The sequence below is a fragment of the Macrobrachium rosenbergii genome, chromosome 17 (assembly GCF_040412425.1).
Source record: "Macrobrachium rosenbergii isolate ZJJX-2024 chromosome 17, ASM4041242v1, whole genome shotgun sequence".
In the NCBI taxonomy this organism is placed as follows: domain Eukaryota; kingdom Metazoa; phylum Arthropoda; class Malacostraca; order Decapoda; family Palaemonidae; genus Macrobrachium; species Macrobrachium rosenbergii.
The window spans coordinates 903770-922638 of record NC_089757.1 but is presented as its reverse complement, the minus strand read 5'-3'; the positions used below and the strand labels follow the sequence as shown (position 1 = coordinate 922638).

The 18869-nt window shown below is 35.1% G+C and overlaps 1 protein-coding gene and 1 long non-coding RNA gene across 14 annotated transcripts in view; one reads left to right on the top strand and one right to left on the bottom strand.

Moving 5' to 3' along the window:
• Positions 1-18869, bottom strand: part of LOC136847644 (uncharacterized) — a 372082-nt gene that overhangs the window by 27235 nt on the left and 325978 nt on the right. The gene's annotated exons all lie outside the window — the stretch shown is intronic.
• The window catches only part of unc79 (UNC-79 domain-containing protein), a 224650-nt gene that overhangs the window by 205234 nt on the left and 547 nt on the right, over positions 1-18869 (top strand). For 10 of the 12 annotated variants that reach the window (XM_067119371.1, XM_067119370.1, XM_067119368.1 and 7 more), the window contains 7 exons: positions 1648-1820; positions 4336-4492; positions 6479-6562; positions 6715-6852; positions 8843-8860; positions 14705-14827; positions 15084-17435. In XM_067119371.1, the coding sequence (XP_066975472.1) occupies positions 1648-1820; positions 4336-4492; positions 6479-6562; positions 6715-6852; positions 8843-8860; positions 14705-14827; positions 15084-15263 (873 nt within the window). In that variant the 3' untranslated portion in view covers positions 15264-17435. Of the gene's footprint in view, positions 1-1647; positions 1821-4335; positions 4493-6478; positions 6563-6714; positions 6853-8842; positions 8861-14704; positions 14828-15083 lie in introns of all 12 variants that reach the window. The other 2 variants (XM_067119369.1, XM_067119364.1) reach the window with 1 other exon arrangement.

Genomic DNA, 18869 nt, shown 5'->3' with positions numbered 1-18869 from the left:
GTGTGTACAAGTTTGTGTCTTATGCATGGTTTAAGGAGAGGGTAGTTCTATTAATGGAGGCAATTCTGTATTTATACATGTTGACTCGAACAGTCGGTTGCCTCTAATTGGGGGTCAATTGATTGTTTATAAATATAACTTTAATCAAAAAAGTTGTAGTTGGTGAATCGCTTGTATTTTTACTGCATTCCGCATTATCATGCGAATGAACATACTTACTGCCTTTGTATCATATTTATGTACAAAAATAAAAATGCCCTGTAATGCATTTTTCAAACAAATTTTACACATAAAAGCATGAACACTTATAGATTACAGTACAGTAGGGTTAAATATCACCCGGGACACATCGATTGCTAAATTTGCTCCGTTTCACTCGATATTTAATTAGTCAGACAACAAGAATATGAAACTCAAAGAAACCTTTCAAAAGATTGAAGTTTCATTAACAAAATGAGTTATAATTAACTGTCATATTAATAAAATATAAGCATGTGAAGTCTTTGTAAATACATTTCTCAGCAGGGCGTCAGGCGGCTTTGATGAACCATGTTTTTTTATCTAACTGAAAGTCATTTCAGCTGCTGAATATCCATTTAACAGGTAGTTTTTAAGCCTTAGTTATGATAGTTGGTTTTCACTTTCGAGTATTAGGAACTCTTGACCAGGTCTTGTTTCCTAATTGGGAATCAAAATAAGTGAATGTTGGATCCTGATTGAATTTATTTTTTTTCCAAGTTATTTAATTTCTTTTTTATGTGACTGGAAAAATCCAAAGGGAGAATCAGCTGTGCACCAGAGGTTAAAGGTTGTATATTAATATTCATCTAACAAAACACACAAAATTCATTCAGGTTGGGTTCCCTCCATCCAGGTTGGCCTCACGAGGGGAGAGCAGTTTTGCTGCCTTTAAAAAATGCAGCTACTGTTGGATACCCACCTGAATATACACCTTACCCTCTGTGCCTAGTCAGGCAGAGTCTGTCAAGATTAATCTCAGTACTTATGGCAAGGTGTATCTTTTAATTTTCTCCTGACTTGGCCGGTATTTCAGTTTTATGGGTGGATAGGTATGCTGTCCACCTCCACTGTCCTTCAAAGTTTCAAGAGCAGAATTTATATAATCCAAAAAATTTAAGATTCTTCATCTTGAAGTATGTTTGTTAGAAGATGTGAAAGAAAATAGAATGTTACTAAGAGAGAGAGCGGAAAAAAAGGCCAGACTACAATTTGTAAGATCAGCAGCTGAGGTGTAAGGGTTCCAGGGCTTTGATGTTCCACACCATCAAAGCACTGGGACATTGTTTCTTAGCTGCCATCCCCTAAGCCCCCAATGACAGAAATGAGTCATTGATCATGTAGGGTGGGGGGAAGGGAGCTGTTTCAACAAAATTTCTTGATTTCTTTATCATTTTGAGGTGCAGCACTATTTTTAGCAGATTCAACATAGAATATTCTGACATTTCAAGTACACTTCTGTCTTCTTATATTCCTCTTGGATGCAACCTTTTTAGTTTATTCAGCAAGTATTCTGACAATTTTTTAAATATAACACAGTTGTGTATTAGGGAATATAATTTATAATGTATGTGGCAGCTTTTGTGTGCTTGTGTAATTAATGAAAATTTCATTACTAAATTTTTTCAGTCTAACTGCAGAGCTAGCGTTGGCCTTAATGAAGATACAATGGGGGGCCTCATTAAAGCAGGTATATCTCAGTATATTGCTCTAGAGATCACCCGGGGAAATAATCGGGACAACAGAGCAATAGCTAAATATCTTCCATGGCTTAATAATCCTCCAACAGCAGTTCAACAAGGGTAAGTCAGTTTTTACTTGCAGCTTACAGCTAGTATGGAAATAAAGTGCGTATTCTTTACAGTCTTCATGAAAAATATTGTACTTATCCTGTATTTTAAGATGTATCTTTCATAATTGCTAATATCCATCTAATCTATGTGCAATACATATAGATTCACATACATTTGTACAGATCATAGTTGTCTATGCCTTCATTTCCTAAGCCAATTGCATAGTTATTAGTAGACATAGTTGCTCACAGAGATCAGACTTGAAGGTCATGAGGAGTGTACTGCTCTTAGTGATTATTTCCTTTTTAGTTTGTAATCTTAGAAGAATGGTTATTAGACAGTGGTATTTTTTTTATGCCAAGCTCTGATTTTTTACTGTGCTGACTTATGTGAATGGGTTTCTTGCCCCCAGGGCAGGGCTTTGGCCTTGAATACTATGCATTTGTCTATCTGACTCATACAGTGTTTATTGATGATAAAAGACCAGATGAGAAGTGGTGTAAAAAAAAATTATTTGAAGAAGTCAGTGTAGTATATGGGATGAAATTGAAGGTGTTATTTCTATAACGAGAATATGCCGCTTCTCTTATGAGGGGAAATCTCATGCTGGGACACTAAATCATATCCAACTTTCATCTGTGCTTCAAGAACATCAGTTTAAAATTGTCAGCCAATTGGGAAAACTAGGTAAGGGTAGCTGTCATGGAGTAGATTAAAGCAGTGAGGTAGAGTATTGTCAACCTGTTGTATATTAAGACTGAAACATTAGTTCATGATCACCAGTGCTATGGTTGACATGGCACATTAACGAAGTAATAGTAATCTGCACTTTGTTTACATGTTATTCATTTGCTTCGATCTCAGATTAGTTGAGAACCAAAATGAAACTTTGCCACATAAGGGGAACAATCAGATTCTAAGGAATCACATGATTCTGTGATCCAGCATGTTTTTACAAGAGTAGATGATTACATAGAGAGAAGGCCAAGCAGGGATTGAAAATAACTGCATTATGAAACCTAAATAGTCAGTCAACAATAAGCTGACTAAACAATGATGTTGTACTGAAAGCAGCAGTTATAGGGTAGTGAGTCATTAATATGCAGCAAAGGAACAATAATAGATCACTTTGGCTTGAACTAGATATCATCTGATAACTGTTGGTAAGATGACCATGTCTGATGGATGGTTAAATATTGCCACTTCTGGAGGAAAACTAAGCAGTCATGACTTGAATAATATCACTGTTTACATTATGATAGCTTTCCCATTAATGAAAATAGTAGAAGGGTTTTCATGGTTAATATATACATGAAAAATTTTTTTTTTATCTAACACCAAACATTGCTAGATAATAATGGCTGACCAAAGTCGTGAATGAACAACCCATTGTTGATCAAACAAGAAAAATGGATGAGTATAGTACTGTCATAATTTGGAGAAGAGATTCTTCATTACAGCAAAGGAATTGAGTAAAAAGGGCAAGATGAGGCACCCAGGATACATTGATATATAAATATGGTCAACTGATTTTCAAGTTATTACTAACAAGAAGGTGTTGGGAAACAATGTGTCTGAGAAAATAACTTTAAAGCAGAGTTTAATATACTTCAGCGACCTAGGATTTGCAATAATAAGACTGGGGTTTCAAGTTTTAGAAGGGTCACCTTTTTTGGGACATCTGCTTCCGAGAGGAAGGATGTACGAAGAGGATGTTTGATTGATTGATTATATCTTCAGGGACCCCTTGTTCAAAAATTCTTGAAGAAATCACACTGGAATACAGTTCTTGTTAGTGATTTTTCAAAGATACAGAAACCACACAAACCTTACACTCAGTGACTATTAAGACGAGCATAGGATAAGAGAGGGCTTATGGGGATCAACACCATGGGAAACATCCGAGATGATTGCTTAAAAATGGAGAGTGGGGTTTTCAGTGTGACTGGAAAGAAGATTAACGTATTTACAGAAATTGTTTATAATTTTGTTGGTAGGCTAGGTTTTTTTTCTTGTAGGAGACAAGATCATGTCACAGTATTGAATTTCCTTCGCAGAGAAAAAACATCTTCCCTTAGTATCAGTGAGTACAAAAAGAGATCATTTATGTTTTTTGATAAAGAAATCTACATTTAAATTGTAACTGAAGTAGTTTTATTGGTCATAATTGTTACAAAATATCGTAGACTTACAGTATTATACAAATGCCGCATCAAACAAATGATGCAAAGACTTTTTCCTTGCTCCAAGTCTCATATATAAATTGATACAGTACTTGTTTAATAAATTGATTATGAAATTTAGGTCTTGAAGACCAAGGAACCTTGTAAATTGATTATGAAATTTAGGTCTTGAAGACCAAGGAACCTTGCATCTTAATCACGGATCTCATGGTTGTATTCAGTTTCTGTTACCTTCACTTACTGATTATTACTGGTGTATGTATTTGAGTTTCATGTCTTTGTACAAAATCGTTTTATGATTTAACATGTTATTGTTTAAAAATTCTAATTTTTTATTTCAGGCAGAAAGAATTTATTGATTGTGTATCTCATATCCGCTTGCTGTCGTGGCTCTTACTTGGTGGACTTACACATACATGTCTGATAGGAAACTCGGCTTCAATGATTTGTCAGCCCATTCCACCAGAAGCCTCATGTCATATTGCAGATCATATCCAGGTAAACATTTCTTGAGTTTTCTAAAAGGACAGTAAGCTAACTCTCCTTGTTATGTTACCAAATAGTAAAAAGTTTTTTTGTGGTCAATACCAGATTTACTTTTTCTGTCCGTTTTCTATCTTGTGTTAGAAATTGTACTAGGCGTACTATTAACCAAAAGAATATTTTACCTACTTCCTATGGAAGTGAATTTGGTAGACTGAAAGGTAAGGTATTAATTTCAATTTAAAATTAATCATATTGAAATCAGTCAGAGGGAAATAACATTTTTATTTGGAGGGATGTTCTACAGCTACCATTACTATTTTTCAAACTTAATATTTCTAGTGAATATCATCCCTCTTCTGACACTGGAAGTACAGGAATTTTTGCTCTTTTGCTATAAAATTTTCGGTATCCTTAGAGCATTCCATGTTACTTACTATCCTGTGTTATGTAATCTAACATGGGATCAATTAAGAATACAGTAGTGGAAACCGTATAAAGTAATAGAAAATAATTATTAACCCTAGAGACACAGTGAAGTTCAAACAAGAATCTACAATTTCATTAGTATTTTTACTGTTACAAAGGTTTTTCCATGGTTAATATCCTGCTTTTATCTTTTCAACCTGTATCTGGTAACTTTATGAGGTGAGATACCACCTATCTGTTCAGTTTAGATTGGTCTTGCGTAGGCTGACATCTTTCTTGAACCTGTCCTCTCATGTACAATATTACCTGACATGTTCACTCTCCTTAGCTTGTTCATTATTTCAATAGTTATGTGTAAGGCCAGTTTATATACATGCTCTCCATTCTGACAAATATTTAGGCATTCTAAATTTTGTCTCTAAATGGCATTTTACAGTGTGACTTACATGCTCAGGTTTTTTGCATTAAAAATATTATGTCTGGCTCTACCTTATTCCCTGTTTTCTTGTTCATACAAGTTAAAAGACAAAATTTTGTTTGGGGCCCAGATTTTAATACCTTTTCTGTGTTCAGTCTTGATATGGCGAATGGTAACTCAGTCTTTATTGCGTCATATTTTCTACCTCTGCTTAGCTCTTTTAATCAATGTGAGGGTCATATTTGTTTTGCTGCCTTCACATCAAAGCAGCCTGCTGGTTTTGATATCTTTTACGTTACAGTTTGTTTGATCTTGATGCCAGTTTGTCCACTCCATGAGCTGCTTCAGCCTGAGTTGTAAAGCTTCCTTTTCATTTGATACAGTCAGTGAAAGGGTCATTTGTTCATTTTATATTAAGCCAACCTTGTTCTGACATGGGCTCTTGCTCTAGGGCAACCTGTAAATGAAAGGGGCCCTTTTTCTGTATCGTCAATTATTCTTTTTTGAAATTGTAGATGACCTTGCAATAGGTTGCTGGCTGCTATCTGGGTAGCAGCGAAAAATTACTATTCCAATTTAGTTCCAGTGTGCTGCCTGATAGGCCTGATATGTTGTGGATTGAAGTATGCCATGTGTGAATCTGTAAAGCAAAGGTAGCTTTGCCTTCTCTCTCCACCGAAGCAGTGGTATGAGGATGGGAATACTACTAGCAGGGTTGTAATTGAATCTCTAACCAATCCAGTTCTGTTAAGAAGAGTTTGGAATTTCTTGCTCGGATTCTGGCAGTCCTCTGTCCAAGCCAGACCAGGCAATCCTTGTGTGGGTTGCAGACCATTGAGTCACTTTTCCAGATGGCATGCCATAATTATACATAACCTGCAAATTTGAACTTCATTCCTTGGTGAAATTTTGAGACAGTCATTTTAACTTGGTAAACAATCAAGATTTAACTGGTGTGGTGGAAGATATCAATCATAAACCAGAAAAGTAAAAGTGAATCGGAAACTTTTTTCAATGAATGTGTATGTTATTCATCGTTCTGATATCTCCAGTGACCATTCAATTTGATATCTGTTACAGGAAATCTCTAAAAAAATAGACATAACAGAATTGTACACCAGAAATTTTAATTATACATGCAATTGTTTTGACAGATTATATTAGGAGGTTTTGCTGAACAATCAAAAGCATCAGTGCTTCACATGTCTTCACTTTTCCATGCATTCATCTTATGCCAGGTAAAGAGAGTAATTTTTGGGTTATTGGGAAATTGAGAATATATGTTAATAGCATTAGGACTTTGACTTATGATAATTTGTTTATTTTTAATAAACTATGTCAGCAGAAGAAAAAGACTGGTGCTTTATGTATTCTGTATAATTTTATTCAGCTTTGGACAGTTTATCTGGAGCAAGGAATAGGAGGTTCACCTAATAATGACACCAGCACAAGTATCTCCGCCATTTTAACAGATTTCTGGGCTAAAGTAACACCAGGTATTCTTCAGCTTGTGTCACATTCCAAAGTGGTAAGTACCATCATTCCTTTTGTTTACAATAAGCATATAAACTATTTATTGTATTAATTTGTTTAGAAGTAGTCTGTACTCCGGCATTGTTTCTGTTCAGTGTTAATAGGGTCACAAAGTTTAAGAAAAAGTATACAAAAGTTATTTATTTTTTGGGAAACAGTGGCATATTTCGTAAAACAAATAGCAAGAAGAGTGGAAAGTATTAAAGTTACACTTTTAATTATGACCAAATTCATACACTAAAACTATAAGGATAAGCAAAAAAAAAAAAAAAAGGGTCAAACATAATGTCCATTTAAATCATGAATCTAATATTGATATCACTAGAATGAGTTAGAAAAAGAGGGAAAATGAGACTATAATTATTATTATAAATTACTATAATAAGACTACTGAGTCACATTTCTAGACCCCTCATTTGGCTTGCCAAAAAGATTTATTCTTACATGAGAAGTGATGTATGGATCAAAGTAAAGTTACAGAAGTTGGAAAGGTAGGGAGGAAGAGACCAAAGAGAACTAATTTTAAGTAAAATGAGAAAAGCATTGCATTTGGGGCCACAGGAATCTGCAAAGAACCTTTAGTGCAATCTAAAGTGCCACACAAGGCACATTAGAAGTGTTAACTCCCACTTGGGAGAGAGATAATTTAGTCTACAGTAAAGCCCCCGTATTCGCGTTCTCACGATTCGCAGACTCACGTATTCGCGGATTTCGCCGTGGAACGTATCTACCCATTATTTGCAGAAAATTCACCCACTCGCTGTATTTTTCACTGAGAAATATTCACTAATTACTGTATTTTCATATCATTTTCATGACTAAATGCACTTTTTGTAATAAAACTATTAAAATACTCAGGTATAAGCATTTTTAGAGGGTTTTCGTGTGTTTAAACTATCAAAATAGGCAGTTCTAAGTGCTTTTAGAGGGGTTTTAAGTATTCGTGGATTTTAGCGATTCGCATGGGGGGGGTGCGGTACGCAGTATGCATCCCCCCACGCAAATACAGGGGGTTTACTGTATAGCATAGTCCAGCGATCCAATCTAACTTCTCACCTTGTGGGAGACCCAGCAGCTCCCAGCTTTAACAAATATAAAGCTACCAATTAAAAATGTTAATGATCTAAAACTTTTTACTGTGACTTAAACCTATGCACTTATCTTGATTCTGGGTTTAGCTCTTCCATGGTGACCGAAATAAGAGCTTGGGGAAAATAATCAGGGAGTGAAGCTGTGGAGGTTGTTCACACTGCAGAGACCAAGAAAGTATTGGGGAAAATGGCCAACATACATATTGTTGACATATCTGTGTGTGAAGGATGAAGGAAGAACCAGGCAGTCATTGCAGACAAAGGGATAGAGCCCTCTTGTCTTAAGTCCTTTATATTTTACCGTTGTTCCAACACGCAATAATCTGGCTGAGACCAACTAAAAGAGAATTCTTTGAGATTGGTTGGTGTGTCTTACGGAGCCCTGTGGGGACCATGAGAGTAGCTTCTTTGAGGAGGAACAGTGGGTACGCTATCAAAAATTTAATTAGGGCAAGTAGAATAGTCATACCAAGGTGATCCATGTACACAGTGGATTTAAAAATGTTTTCATTTGCTTGCCCCCTAATAGCTATTAAATAAAAAAAAAACATGCAAAATATCCTCACAGTACGATATTAAAACGTAATACAGTGTATTTAATTCATATACCTTAAAGCTTACTTCCATATTCTGTAGCCCAGGTGTCCAGATAACTTTTTTCTGAAGATTGGTCGTTCTTCAAAGCGATTGCCGATTTAGATCTACTTTCCACTCTCCTTCTATAAGTGTTTTGATAAATATAGATTTTTGCTGGGGCTTTTGTTTTGCTGTATATTTAATGTTGTGTAGATTTCTGTGAATTGTACATAAAAATACTTTGTCATACAGTGTATTTTAAAGATTCAGCTCTATTATTATGCACTCTCCCTGTATTCCCCTGCCAATGGCTCCCAGGAATCAGAAGCATCCCAGGTATTTCTGTTACCATGTGCTAAACCTTATTAAATTTCACCACTTAGTATAAATCAGATTGTAACTTCATGAAATGTGAATGGAGATTTAGTTTAAGTAGAATAAGATGAAATGTATAGAGACCTCTTTGTTTTCATATGCAAATGCCTTTGAGTTCTGTTATCTCGAAACATGAAAACGTTTAGTTTTAAGTACATTTAGATTTGTACAGCTTCTTTTCCCTCTGTGATATAAGTTTGCCTTGGCTACACTATGGCTTATGAAATTTAGTTATTCTGCTCATATCATAATATAGAGTTAAGACGGTTGCTGTATATTTTTGGTAGAATATGATTACTTTTATTATCATAATTAAGATATAAACGAGTAGACAGCTTAGATAGTATTAGTAATGCCTGTAATAGGCTATATGATTGGAATGTTCCATGAGGACCAATTATGAAGGGAAAAATCACTCGGCAATCTTGACTTCATATTGGAAAAACAGGGATGCAATTTCAGTGATCAAACCCTTCCCCTTTTGTGACCTTATACTGACATATCTTTATATTTATATATGATTAAATATTTTGTCTTTTATCACATGAAACATAAATATGCAAAAAAAAAAGTTTATTAGGAATATTTTAAAGACAATAATAATTCTTGTGGAAATTAGGAATACTTTTTAAGTGATCACAGCTCACCCCTTGAAGTTATACCAACTTCTTGTCTTTTGGGCCAAATACAATAGATTACAAACATTAAAGAAAATATGTATTTACCACGTCTGAGTAAAGTGAAGTTGTCAATTACCCTTCCCCCATCCATAAAGTATGATGAAATTAAAGTCTCTTCATCGTCATCTAGAGCTGTTAGCTCCTAAGGACAAGAGTAGGAATATCTGAGTTAGTGGGTGGTTCTTACTAGGTGGGATTGGGAGTGACTCAGACCAAGTGTGTGGGGGGGGGAGAAGAAGAAGAGTCAAGATAAGCAGCAGAGAAGGAAGTGAACAAAAGAGAATGGTCAGCAGGGACAGGTTTGAAAAATGCCAAAATCATTGTCTGCTGGACACATGACTTCTCCAGCATCTCATCACTTGAGTTAATGTCCTCACTGATTGATGGCATTGTCACACACCGCTCCTAGAGATGTTAGAATCAACCTCCTTCTTTAAATTAAGGACATAATAAAACTTTTAGAGGTTGCCATAGACTCTTCCTCTCATTCCCTGGACGCCTTGGTTCTACTGTATACTCATGTCAAGTTCCATCAGCTCCTTGGTGAAGGACTTGCTGTGACTTAAGCTGGTTTGTGACATCCCAGGCCTCTAGTTCAATCCTTGAAACTGGCAAAAAGAGTTAAAGCCTTTGTTGTTATCATCTGGAAGGATAAGCTGACATGCAAAAGGTTCCCCTGAACTTAAATGAATAGGTACCTTTCCATTCCTGGTATGATGGAGTCATGTGTCCTACTGATCATCTTGGTTGCCTAGGAACACATGTTCAGAACTGCAGCAACAATATCATCCTTCTTGTGAAGGACCTTCAGTTCTACTGATTGGCCAAGTCATTGTGCTATTGGCACTTTCTCTTTCATTTTATGACTCACTGTGAATAGCTTCACCTCAAGAGCCAAACTCTTATACAGCTTCATAGGTCTGGAGACCACACCGTACATGCACTGCACTTGGGAGACTTGTCTAAAATGTTGATAGCCCTTCAACACTTGAATCACAGTACACTTACTCACTTCATTCACACATACATCAATGATGATGACGTTCTGCTAGTCTCCCTCCATAACCAGATATGATTACTTAAAATGAAGTTGCCCTTCCTTATTACAAAGGATTGCCTATAACAGTGTAACAGGCAATATATTGGAACATTTTGGAATATGTCTTTTGGTGTGGAGTTTGTATTTGGTCCAAGATTGTATTTACAACATAGTTTACTAAGACAACATGAAACTCCTTTCCTGAAAGTTGATCAGGATGAAATGCACAGTATTAGATTCACCTGAAATTTCCAGTGATAATCAGTTTTGCACAACAAGGATTACCTAGTTCTTAAGAAAGATCTCAAATGGGTACCATCTTAAGTGAGTCAGTTACCCTAGTGACTGGGTTGTCTGGACATCGAGTTGACCATGGCTGGACTGAGTCCCAAGACTGTCACTTCCTGATTAAGTTTTGGGGTTGGTCATGACTATTTCAGCTGTCTGAAGACTGGTTTCTGCCTCATGTGGATCTGACCTCCATGTATGGCATACCTGGAAGAGACATGCCATCAGCTCAGTTTCTCGTCACTGAACTCTCATTTCATGCTGGTCTTTCCTGATGGCCAAGTTCTGATTCTGTCTGGGTGTTCTGTTACCAGTACCAATGGTTACCTCAAAAGGATGTGTAGTTTCATGCCTGCTTTTCATACCCGGACTACAAATGTTGGGTATCTCATCACTGGTAATGTGGTGATCTTGAATTTGTGGTTCATACCCTCAGTTGGCCTAAGTTTCTTAGACATCAGTGTTACTAACCACTTAGCCATTGCCTCTATTCAGTTGTAAGTCTTGCATATTTTAGTTCTTGCCTAAAGAAACCATGATGGGTCACTCCTGCTCAAATCTGGTTGGTGCTTAAAACTATGTCATCTTTCTCAAAGAAAAGGTAAAACAAGGTAATCACTGACCTGTCCAACTCAAAGACCAAAGAAATTCATTTTTTAAGACAGTTTTGCTTTTGTGCTAACATACATCTGTCATTTCTCAATACTATCCATAGTGCCAAACTCATTGGGCATGTATTCCATTATGAAAATTTATGCCCTTGTCGGTGAGATCTTTGAACCTGTTGAATAACTGGCTGTTGCTAGGATTTGAGCGAAGACATAATTCAAGTGATTATAATATTCATTACTCCAATAAAGAGAAGTAAGTTATGGCACCTATACAGTGAAATGCCAGGTAAAGCTTAGGAGAAAACTATGGTTATTTTAGTTACAAATATGGATTGCTGTTGGAGATAAGAAATTTCTACTATTCCCAGACTTGCAGCTCTAAAATGTACAAAATTCAGAAAAGAAATTACACCTACGCAGTGACTAAGAACACTTGCCTTTATGTTTTTTCATGAAAATAATTACTATTCTGTATCCTATTCTTGAAAATGCTCCATCCACAAAATACAGGAATCATTACTTACAACACATGAAAACAACCATTATAAAAGGAAATGCAGTACATACATTACAATTGGGAAAAGCAAAATATACACAAATGATAGCCATTCAGTTGACAAAACAGCTGAGAAATCTTCACCAGAAAATCTCATGGTTGTTACGCTTGAAGGTCACTGCAGTTCACTGATTGATATGCAAACCCATGAAAATAATTACCTAATTCAGAATGAAAGATCATGAATAAAATCAGTGATGATCTTTGAACTGATTTGCTATTGCAAAGAGTCTGCATCATATGGAATCAAATAAAACCAGCAAGAGCTATGACAGTGAAAGCAGGGCTCATCCTCAGAGTAGGTTGTACATGACATCTAACAACCCCTTTAATTACTTCTGTGAATATTTAAGATTCTGAGCTTGAACAGTGTGTGTGCTATATTTATATGACACATAACTTCACCCGTAGTTAGATATCACTATATATTACATGACGGAAAAATATACAGGATTAACTTACACAAAGAATATCAGTGAGCCTCTTTTAAGAAGAGAGAAACTGCAGTGTACAAACTAGTGACGAACATTTAAATTATGAAACTTTTTAGTCATTTTAGCAAGGTTCAAATAAAGACCATAGTCTCAACTATAAATCGAGTAAAAGAACAAAATCACATGCTCAATACAGGGAAAAAGCAAAACAGTTCCCAAGTAGAGTTTGTATCTCAGTCTTCCTCGGAATGAAAACATAATACTTAAACTGTGTGTGTTTACATAAAAAAGTAAACAAAGAAGTGGACAGAGGCATTAGTTTACTACTGTATAAAGCCTTCCCCTGGGCAACATTTTTGTTACTGTGAATGATGCAGTTTGATTATTATATTTTCATTCCAAGGAAGATTAAGATAAAATCTATTTGAATTACGCTACACTCAAAACGCTTATCAAGGTTCATTGCAGGTACCCATCTGCTACCTGTATGTATATATATTTTTATAATAAATATATATACATTTATATAAACAAACATAATTAGTAAGTAGGGTAGGGTACTGACAGACTGTTACAAAATATGCCATGAGAATATTATGGTAATAAATGAAAAAATGCAAGCTTAGAGACTGGCTAACACATCCCAAAGTACATTTTTCAGTCGCAATACAAGTATCTCAACACTTTTCATCTTGCTTTGAATAAAATTTCAGTTTTTCCTTGACCAACTGGTTATACTGTTTTTGTATCTTATCTGTTGTGAAATAACTACTGTACTTTCTTACTTTGTTCAAAAGGATGGGAAATTACTAATTACTACAAGCATTGTGGTTTTAAATTAATAGCTTTAATTTAGGTGATTTACCTTTAGGAGAGGGTTAAACATGCAAAGTGTCTCGTAAAGTCGATAAATATCCTGTGCTGTATACAGTATATATTGAAACACAGTTGCCTGAACTATGACACTAGAGGTATTGTAATCATATGTTAGGGTTATGACTTGGGAGGGTGACTGATGACATGGGGTCATTGCTTTTTTTTTATTATACTTCTTAAGTATATATATATATATATATATATATATATATATATATATATATATATATATATATATATATATATATATATATATATATATATTTAATTATTTACAACAAGCCCTGTCATCTTACCTATTTGACCATGAGTGTTTGATAATTTTAATGTCACATTTAAGCAGACTTCTGCTTACTGTAGGATGAGTTGCATTTAAGCATTGGACAATTTCCATCTCAGGTACTCAAAGACATAAGATCTAATGGAAATGACATGTACAATTTATCATTGATGTAATTCAATTCACTGACAGCACTATTCAAGCATTTAAAGGAAATTGTGCCTTCTTTAGATATAACAATATATAATTTACTCTAATATAAAAGTCAACAGATAGTCTTCAAAAACAGGGGTTCAGAAAGAAGTGATATTTCAGTGCCATTTTATGGTCACACTAAACATCCTTACCTGTACATCAGGGCAAGATGTGTGGTGTCAGGTAGAAGAGTTGCTTATTTAGATGCCTACATTATACGTGTTTATTAAGTTGTACCTTTCTTCAGTATTCCTTTGTATTAAGCCCTTTAAATACCAGCAGCTTCAAGAATTTAGAGGAACTTGCAGTGCACAGTAAACCTTACTTGAAAACACGGCTTGTCACTGGTATTGTTTCTTTATGGAATAAGTAATTGTACAACACTGTAAAGACAGTTACTCTGCTGCAAGTGAATATGGTTTCTTCCGTTCTGCTGGTCCCCTAAGTATACTAAATGTTAGGAGTAGAAGTATTGTAACTTATTAATGTGTTGTAAAACTAACCACTCAATTTTTTTTCTATTACCAAAGTCCACATCAAATTCCTTCTTAGTTGATGGATTACAAGAAATAAAATTGTTCACACCAGTTGATGCTTTCAAAGAATTAATAGCATGTTTAAAAAAATTTTCCTTGGCTAGTAAAAAAAAAAACTAAGAAAATTCACCATATTCAAAGATGAGTCAGAGTTGTAAGGATGTAAGCAGACTATCAGTATTTAAATATAGAGATACTTTTGCCAGCAGTCAGCAGTTTGCACTAGAACTAGAATAAAGATTTGAAAGATGTGTAACTATAAAATAACTATTTTATTGTCAAACCATAAATCATGTGATCTACTTCATAGTTAGGTGAGATGGTAAATCTACATTTCCTGAGTTTGATGGAAGCCCTTCATGAGTGCCGTTCTACCGTCCTCACCAAATTAATTCCACTGTGGGCTCCTGTTCTATACACCCATCACACTAAGGTAATGTTAGTGTAATCACTACAGAAGTTTTACATCTTGTACTGTATGTTGCATGAAAGTGCATGTGAAATTTCTCTTCTGTTTACATCAGTAAGCATCATATTTACTTTCAAATTTACTTCTTTTTTTTTTTATTAAATTCACTTGTCATAATTACTGTGCATTCATAACTTCATTTTCAGTCTCTTCTCTTAAACTAAAACTTTCAACTATTTTCATTCACTCAGCCATTTGAATGATTTATTTTCTTTTTCAGCTGCCTGGTCAGTTAGCAGTGAGATTGCAAGCATGCCAGAATGCTGCTCCACCCACAGAGCCAGATTCCCCATCATCTACTTCAATGCCAAACCTTCTTCGTTGGCTGCACAGATTGCAGTTCAAAATGGGACAGATTGAGCTACAGTCTTCAGCTGCAACTCAGTTTTACTCGGTTTAATAATTAAATCATCAGCAGATGGTCTTGAGTGCAGAAATCATTAGTGAAAGACTCATAAGTTTTTGAAGTGAGTATTTTGATTTATGCATTGTCACGCATTCATTAAAGTACAACATTCCCAATAAAGCATCAGAGCATCAGATGTACTTACATGTCACAGAGAAACATAATACCTGTACTTAAAAGCCTGAATTAACACGAATAAAATGGAATTTGTTACAAGCTGCTTCCAGAAAATTTTCTGTACTAATAATGGTAGGTCACATTTTGAATTCAAATACTCAAGCTGTTTTTATATGCAACACAGCAAAGTAGCCAGAAATTCAAGACCTTTTGTTAGCTAGGGTAGATGATTAGCTCACATAGTGATTGTTTCACTATTAATTTATGCACACTGTGTTCACAGGGCATAAATCAGATTGTTTAGTTTACAGAAAAAAAATCAAGAACAGATTTAAATGATATCAAGGCCTTAGGACATTATTCAGTGAAGCCTATGCATTATTTCTTAATTTTTGAGTAACTGTCAATAAAGCAGAAACAAATGACACCAAATATGAAGTACAATCAGCTGTAGAATATGATTTGTATTAGGTATGTTTTATCAGGTAACTGATAAAACTTTATATAGACAATATGTTTAAGCATATTGTCTATATAAAGTTTTATCAGTTGATATTATCAGGGGAGGAGCGAAATTGGTGGACTGATTAGCTGATAATGACCATGCATCAGAGGGTACTTGGTTTTGACAGTGCTGCCATATCTAAACTTCTTTTACTGCTGATATTATGAATTCTCTGTACAGTATTTAATTATGAATGCTCTTTACAGTATTTGTAGAATGTACTTGGTCATTGGCATCGAATTCTGGATAATGAGCTTTCAATAGCATAAGTGTTACACAGTATTTCATAACACTGCATTTGAAATTGGATTTACCAATTTGGTGAATTTTCATGGGTATAGGAAGTTTGTCGTTCTGGTAGCTGGCAACATATCAAGATGGCTGACATTGCCACCCATTGGGTCACAGTTACCCTTAGAATTATAAAAACCACAGCTTACTGCCAATTGTACTATGTTCAGTGTTATTTGCTTAGTTTATATTCGCTACTAAAACAAAGAAAGAAACAAGCTTCACTTGACAATAGTATTGTCCTTGACTTTGACCTCTTGAGATATGTATTTGGCATTTTGAACATTGTCTCTAAACAGGTACCACATCGTTTTAAAGTCTCTTAAATTTAAGATCACAATTTTTAACTATTTACAGATGAACAGGTCTGACAATGGTGTATGACCACATAGCTTGGAGGTTAGTGATGTAAACATTGTGTATGAGCCAATCAGCTACCTTAATTATGAAGGTAAGCCATGGCTTCTGAGCAAATTCAGTTTACAGTGACTGTGGTAGCCATGAATTACATTTTCAGCTGTATACTATGCAGGTGAAAATTAACTTAGGAATTGAAAGTATTTCAAGATGAAGAAAAATATATGTTGAAAATTAACTTTGGAATTGAAAGTATTGCAAGATGAAGAAAAATATATGTTTAATTTATATGACATGCTTTCAGTATAAAAATCATTATTCATTTTGAACTCTTCTTGTGTCAAATATTATTAAGAAGGAATAAAATTCATGATTATATTTAATGTTTCAGTTTGGAATTTGCTGTATTTAATGTTGTTGAGGACAGTAAGTTTGGATAAAGATAATAAAATACTTTGTTGATAAGCCGAGTATTTTACTATTGAAGCTGCTTCTGAATACTGCATCACAATTCAAGAATTTGTGCTGTAATAGGTACCCAAACTAATGATATCTCGTACTGCAACACAAAACGTACTGCACTGTGAAATCGTGTACTATTTAGTTAGAATACAAAGGATAAGATGAGTCCTTTTAACTATCACCCAGTAATGGTGCCATAAACCTTTGTACCTGTAGATGTTCTCAACACTTTTGGCTATGTGTTACTTGTACTTTGACTAACTGATCACGCTTCCTAATGTGTTACAGAAACTGTATTTGAATATTATATAATAGACAAACATAGAACTAAACAATAAATGACTTGTAGATCAAATCTACGAGTATGTACAAGCCAAAGACCTGACAAGACAATCAAAACCAATTAGTGTACCATATATTGCACTAACAGAAAATTATTAGTGAAGAACCACTAGCCTACTGAGGAAGAGTGGATATAAAAATGTACTCTACAGAACTCCAAACAAGACATAAGTGCAGTGACCTGAATTAAGGACGTGGGTCCACAAAGCTTTGGGTATTTTTTTCAAGTGTGGATGGTAAATTAACATTGGAAGTCATAAACATCATTTCACATTTAGTGTATTTTCTGTGTAAGTGCTCATCTTTCGCAGGTATTTGTCAGGCCTATTATTTTTCATCGCTTACAACAACATTTTCCTCATATCTTTATCCTTCCTTGTAGGGGGGTAGTGCCGTTAGTGCACCTCATGTGGTGCACTGTAGGCATTATTAAAGTGTGCTTGCAGCATCCCTTTGGCCCCTAGCTTAATAACCTCCTACTTTACCATCATTCCCATTCACTTCAATCTTGCTGTATAACCACTTCATCATCTTTGTACAGTCTTAAGCGTTGAATGGCTAAATGCCCCAGTGCTTGACTTTACGTCCACTTCTTATATTTGTGGGAATTACAAAAATAAAATAATTAAAAAATTATGAGAACTCATTTTTAAAATATATAAACAGCTGGTAATTGTGACTGCCAAGAGAATTGAATCATCAATTGATTTAATGGTCTCGCTAAAGACTGAGCAAAATAAGAAAGGAAGGTTGAGGCTTAACCATGCAGGAAGCAGTAAAATTGTCTACGAGTCAGGAAAAGCAAAAGCAAAAAGCAAGAATTCCAGAGCTCACTTGACTGAAGGAAACAGTCGCTGAACAGTGTAATCTGAGACTTACTGACTTCCAGAGAATATATACTTGAAGAGATTGCATGATGAGTGTTATGATGGCACCTGATTGGATGAGGAACTCTCCTACTGACTTCAGTGAAACAAGCGACTTCAAAGTACTGTACCTGCAAAAAAGAAAGCCACATTGTAGTAGAAAAAATGAGAATTGCAAGATGATGCAAGGCTGAGTAAGCCAAATGCTTTTGATTCAGACCTTTTGAGGAGTGAGACTATTCCAAAAAACTTAGTGCAGGAATTTATCAATTAAGACAAAAAAGAAAAAAAAATCCAAGGCACAGTCGTGCAGTCATAAACAGATGGCTAACTAATTTTTAAGGATACACGCGAACTACAAACTTTGTAGGTATATTAGGAAAAAAATAGGCATAAGAGAAGAAGGTCAGAGAGTTAGTAGCACAGGGTGGCAGAGTGGTTTTTTCAGCAGCAAAGGAAGCTACAGATCCATTAACATGGAAAGGGATCAGACAAGTCAGTTGTACAGAAATTTTTGAGAACCTTATTGGCAAGATACAGTAACCGCCTACTTTCTAGTACAACAAAGTATTGATGTTTGTTTCAATTATGCGAAATACTTCAGAAATAAACCTATTGTGTCACTGCCTATTAAATTACTGGTTTTGTCTTTGATAGTCT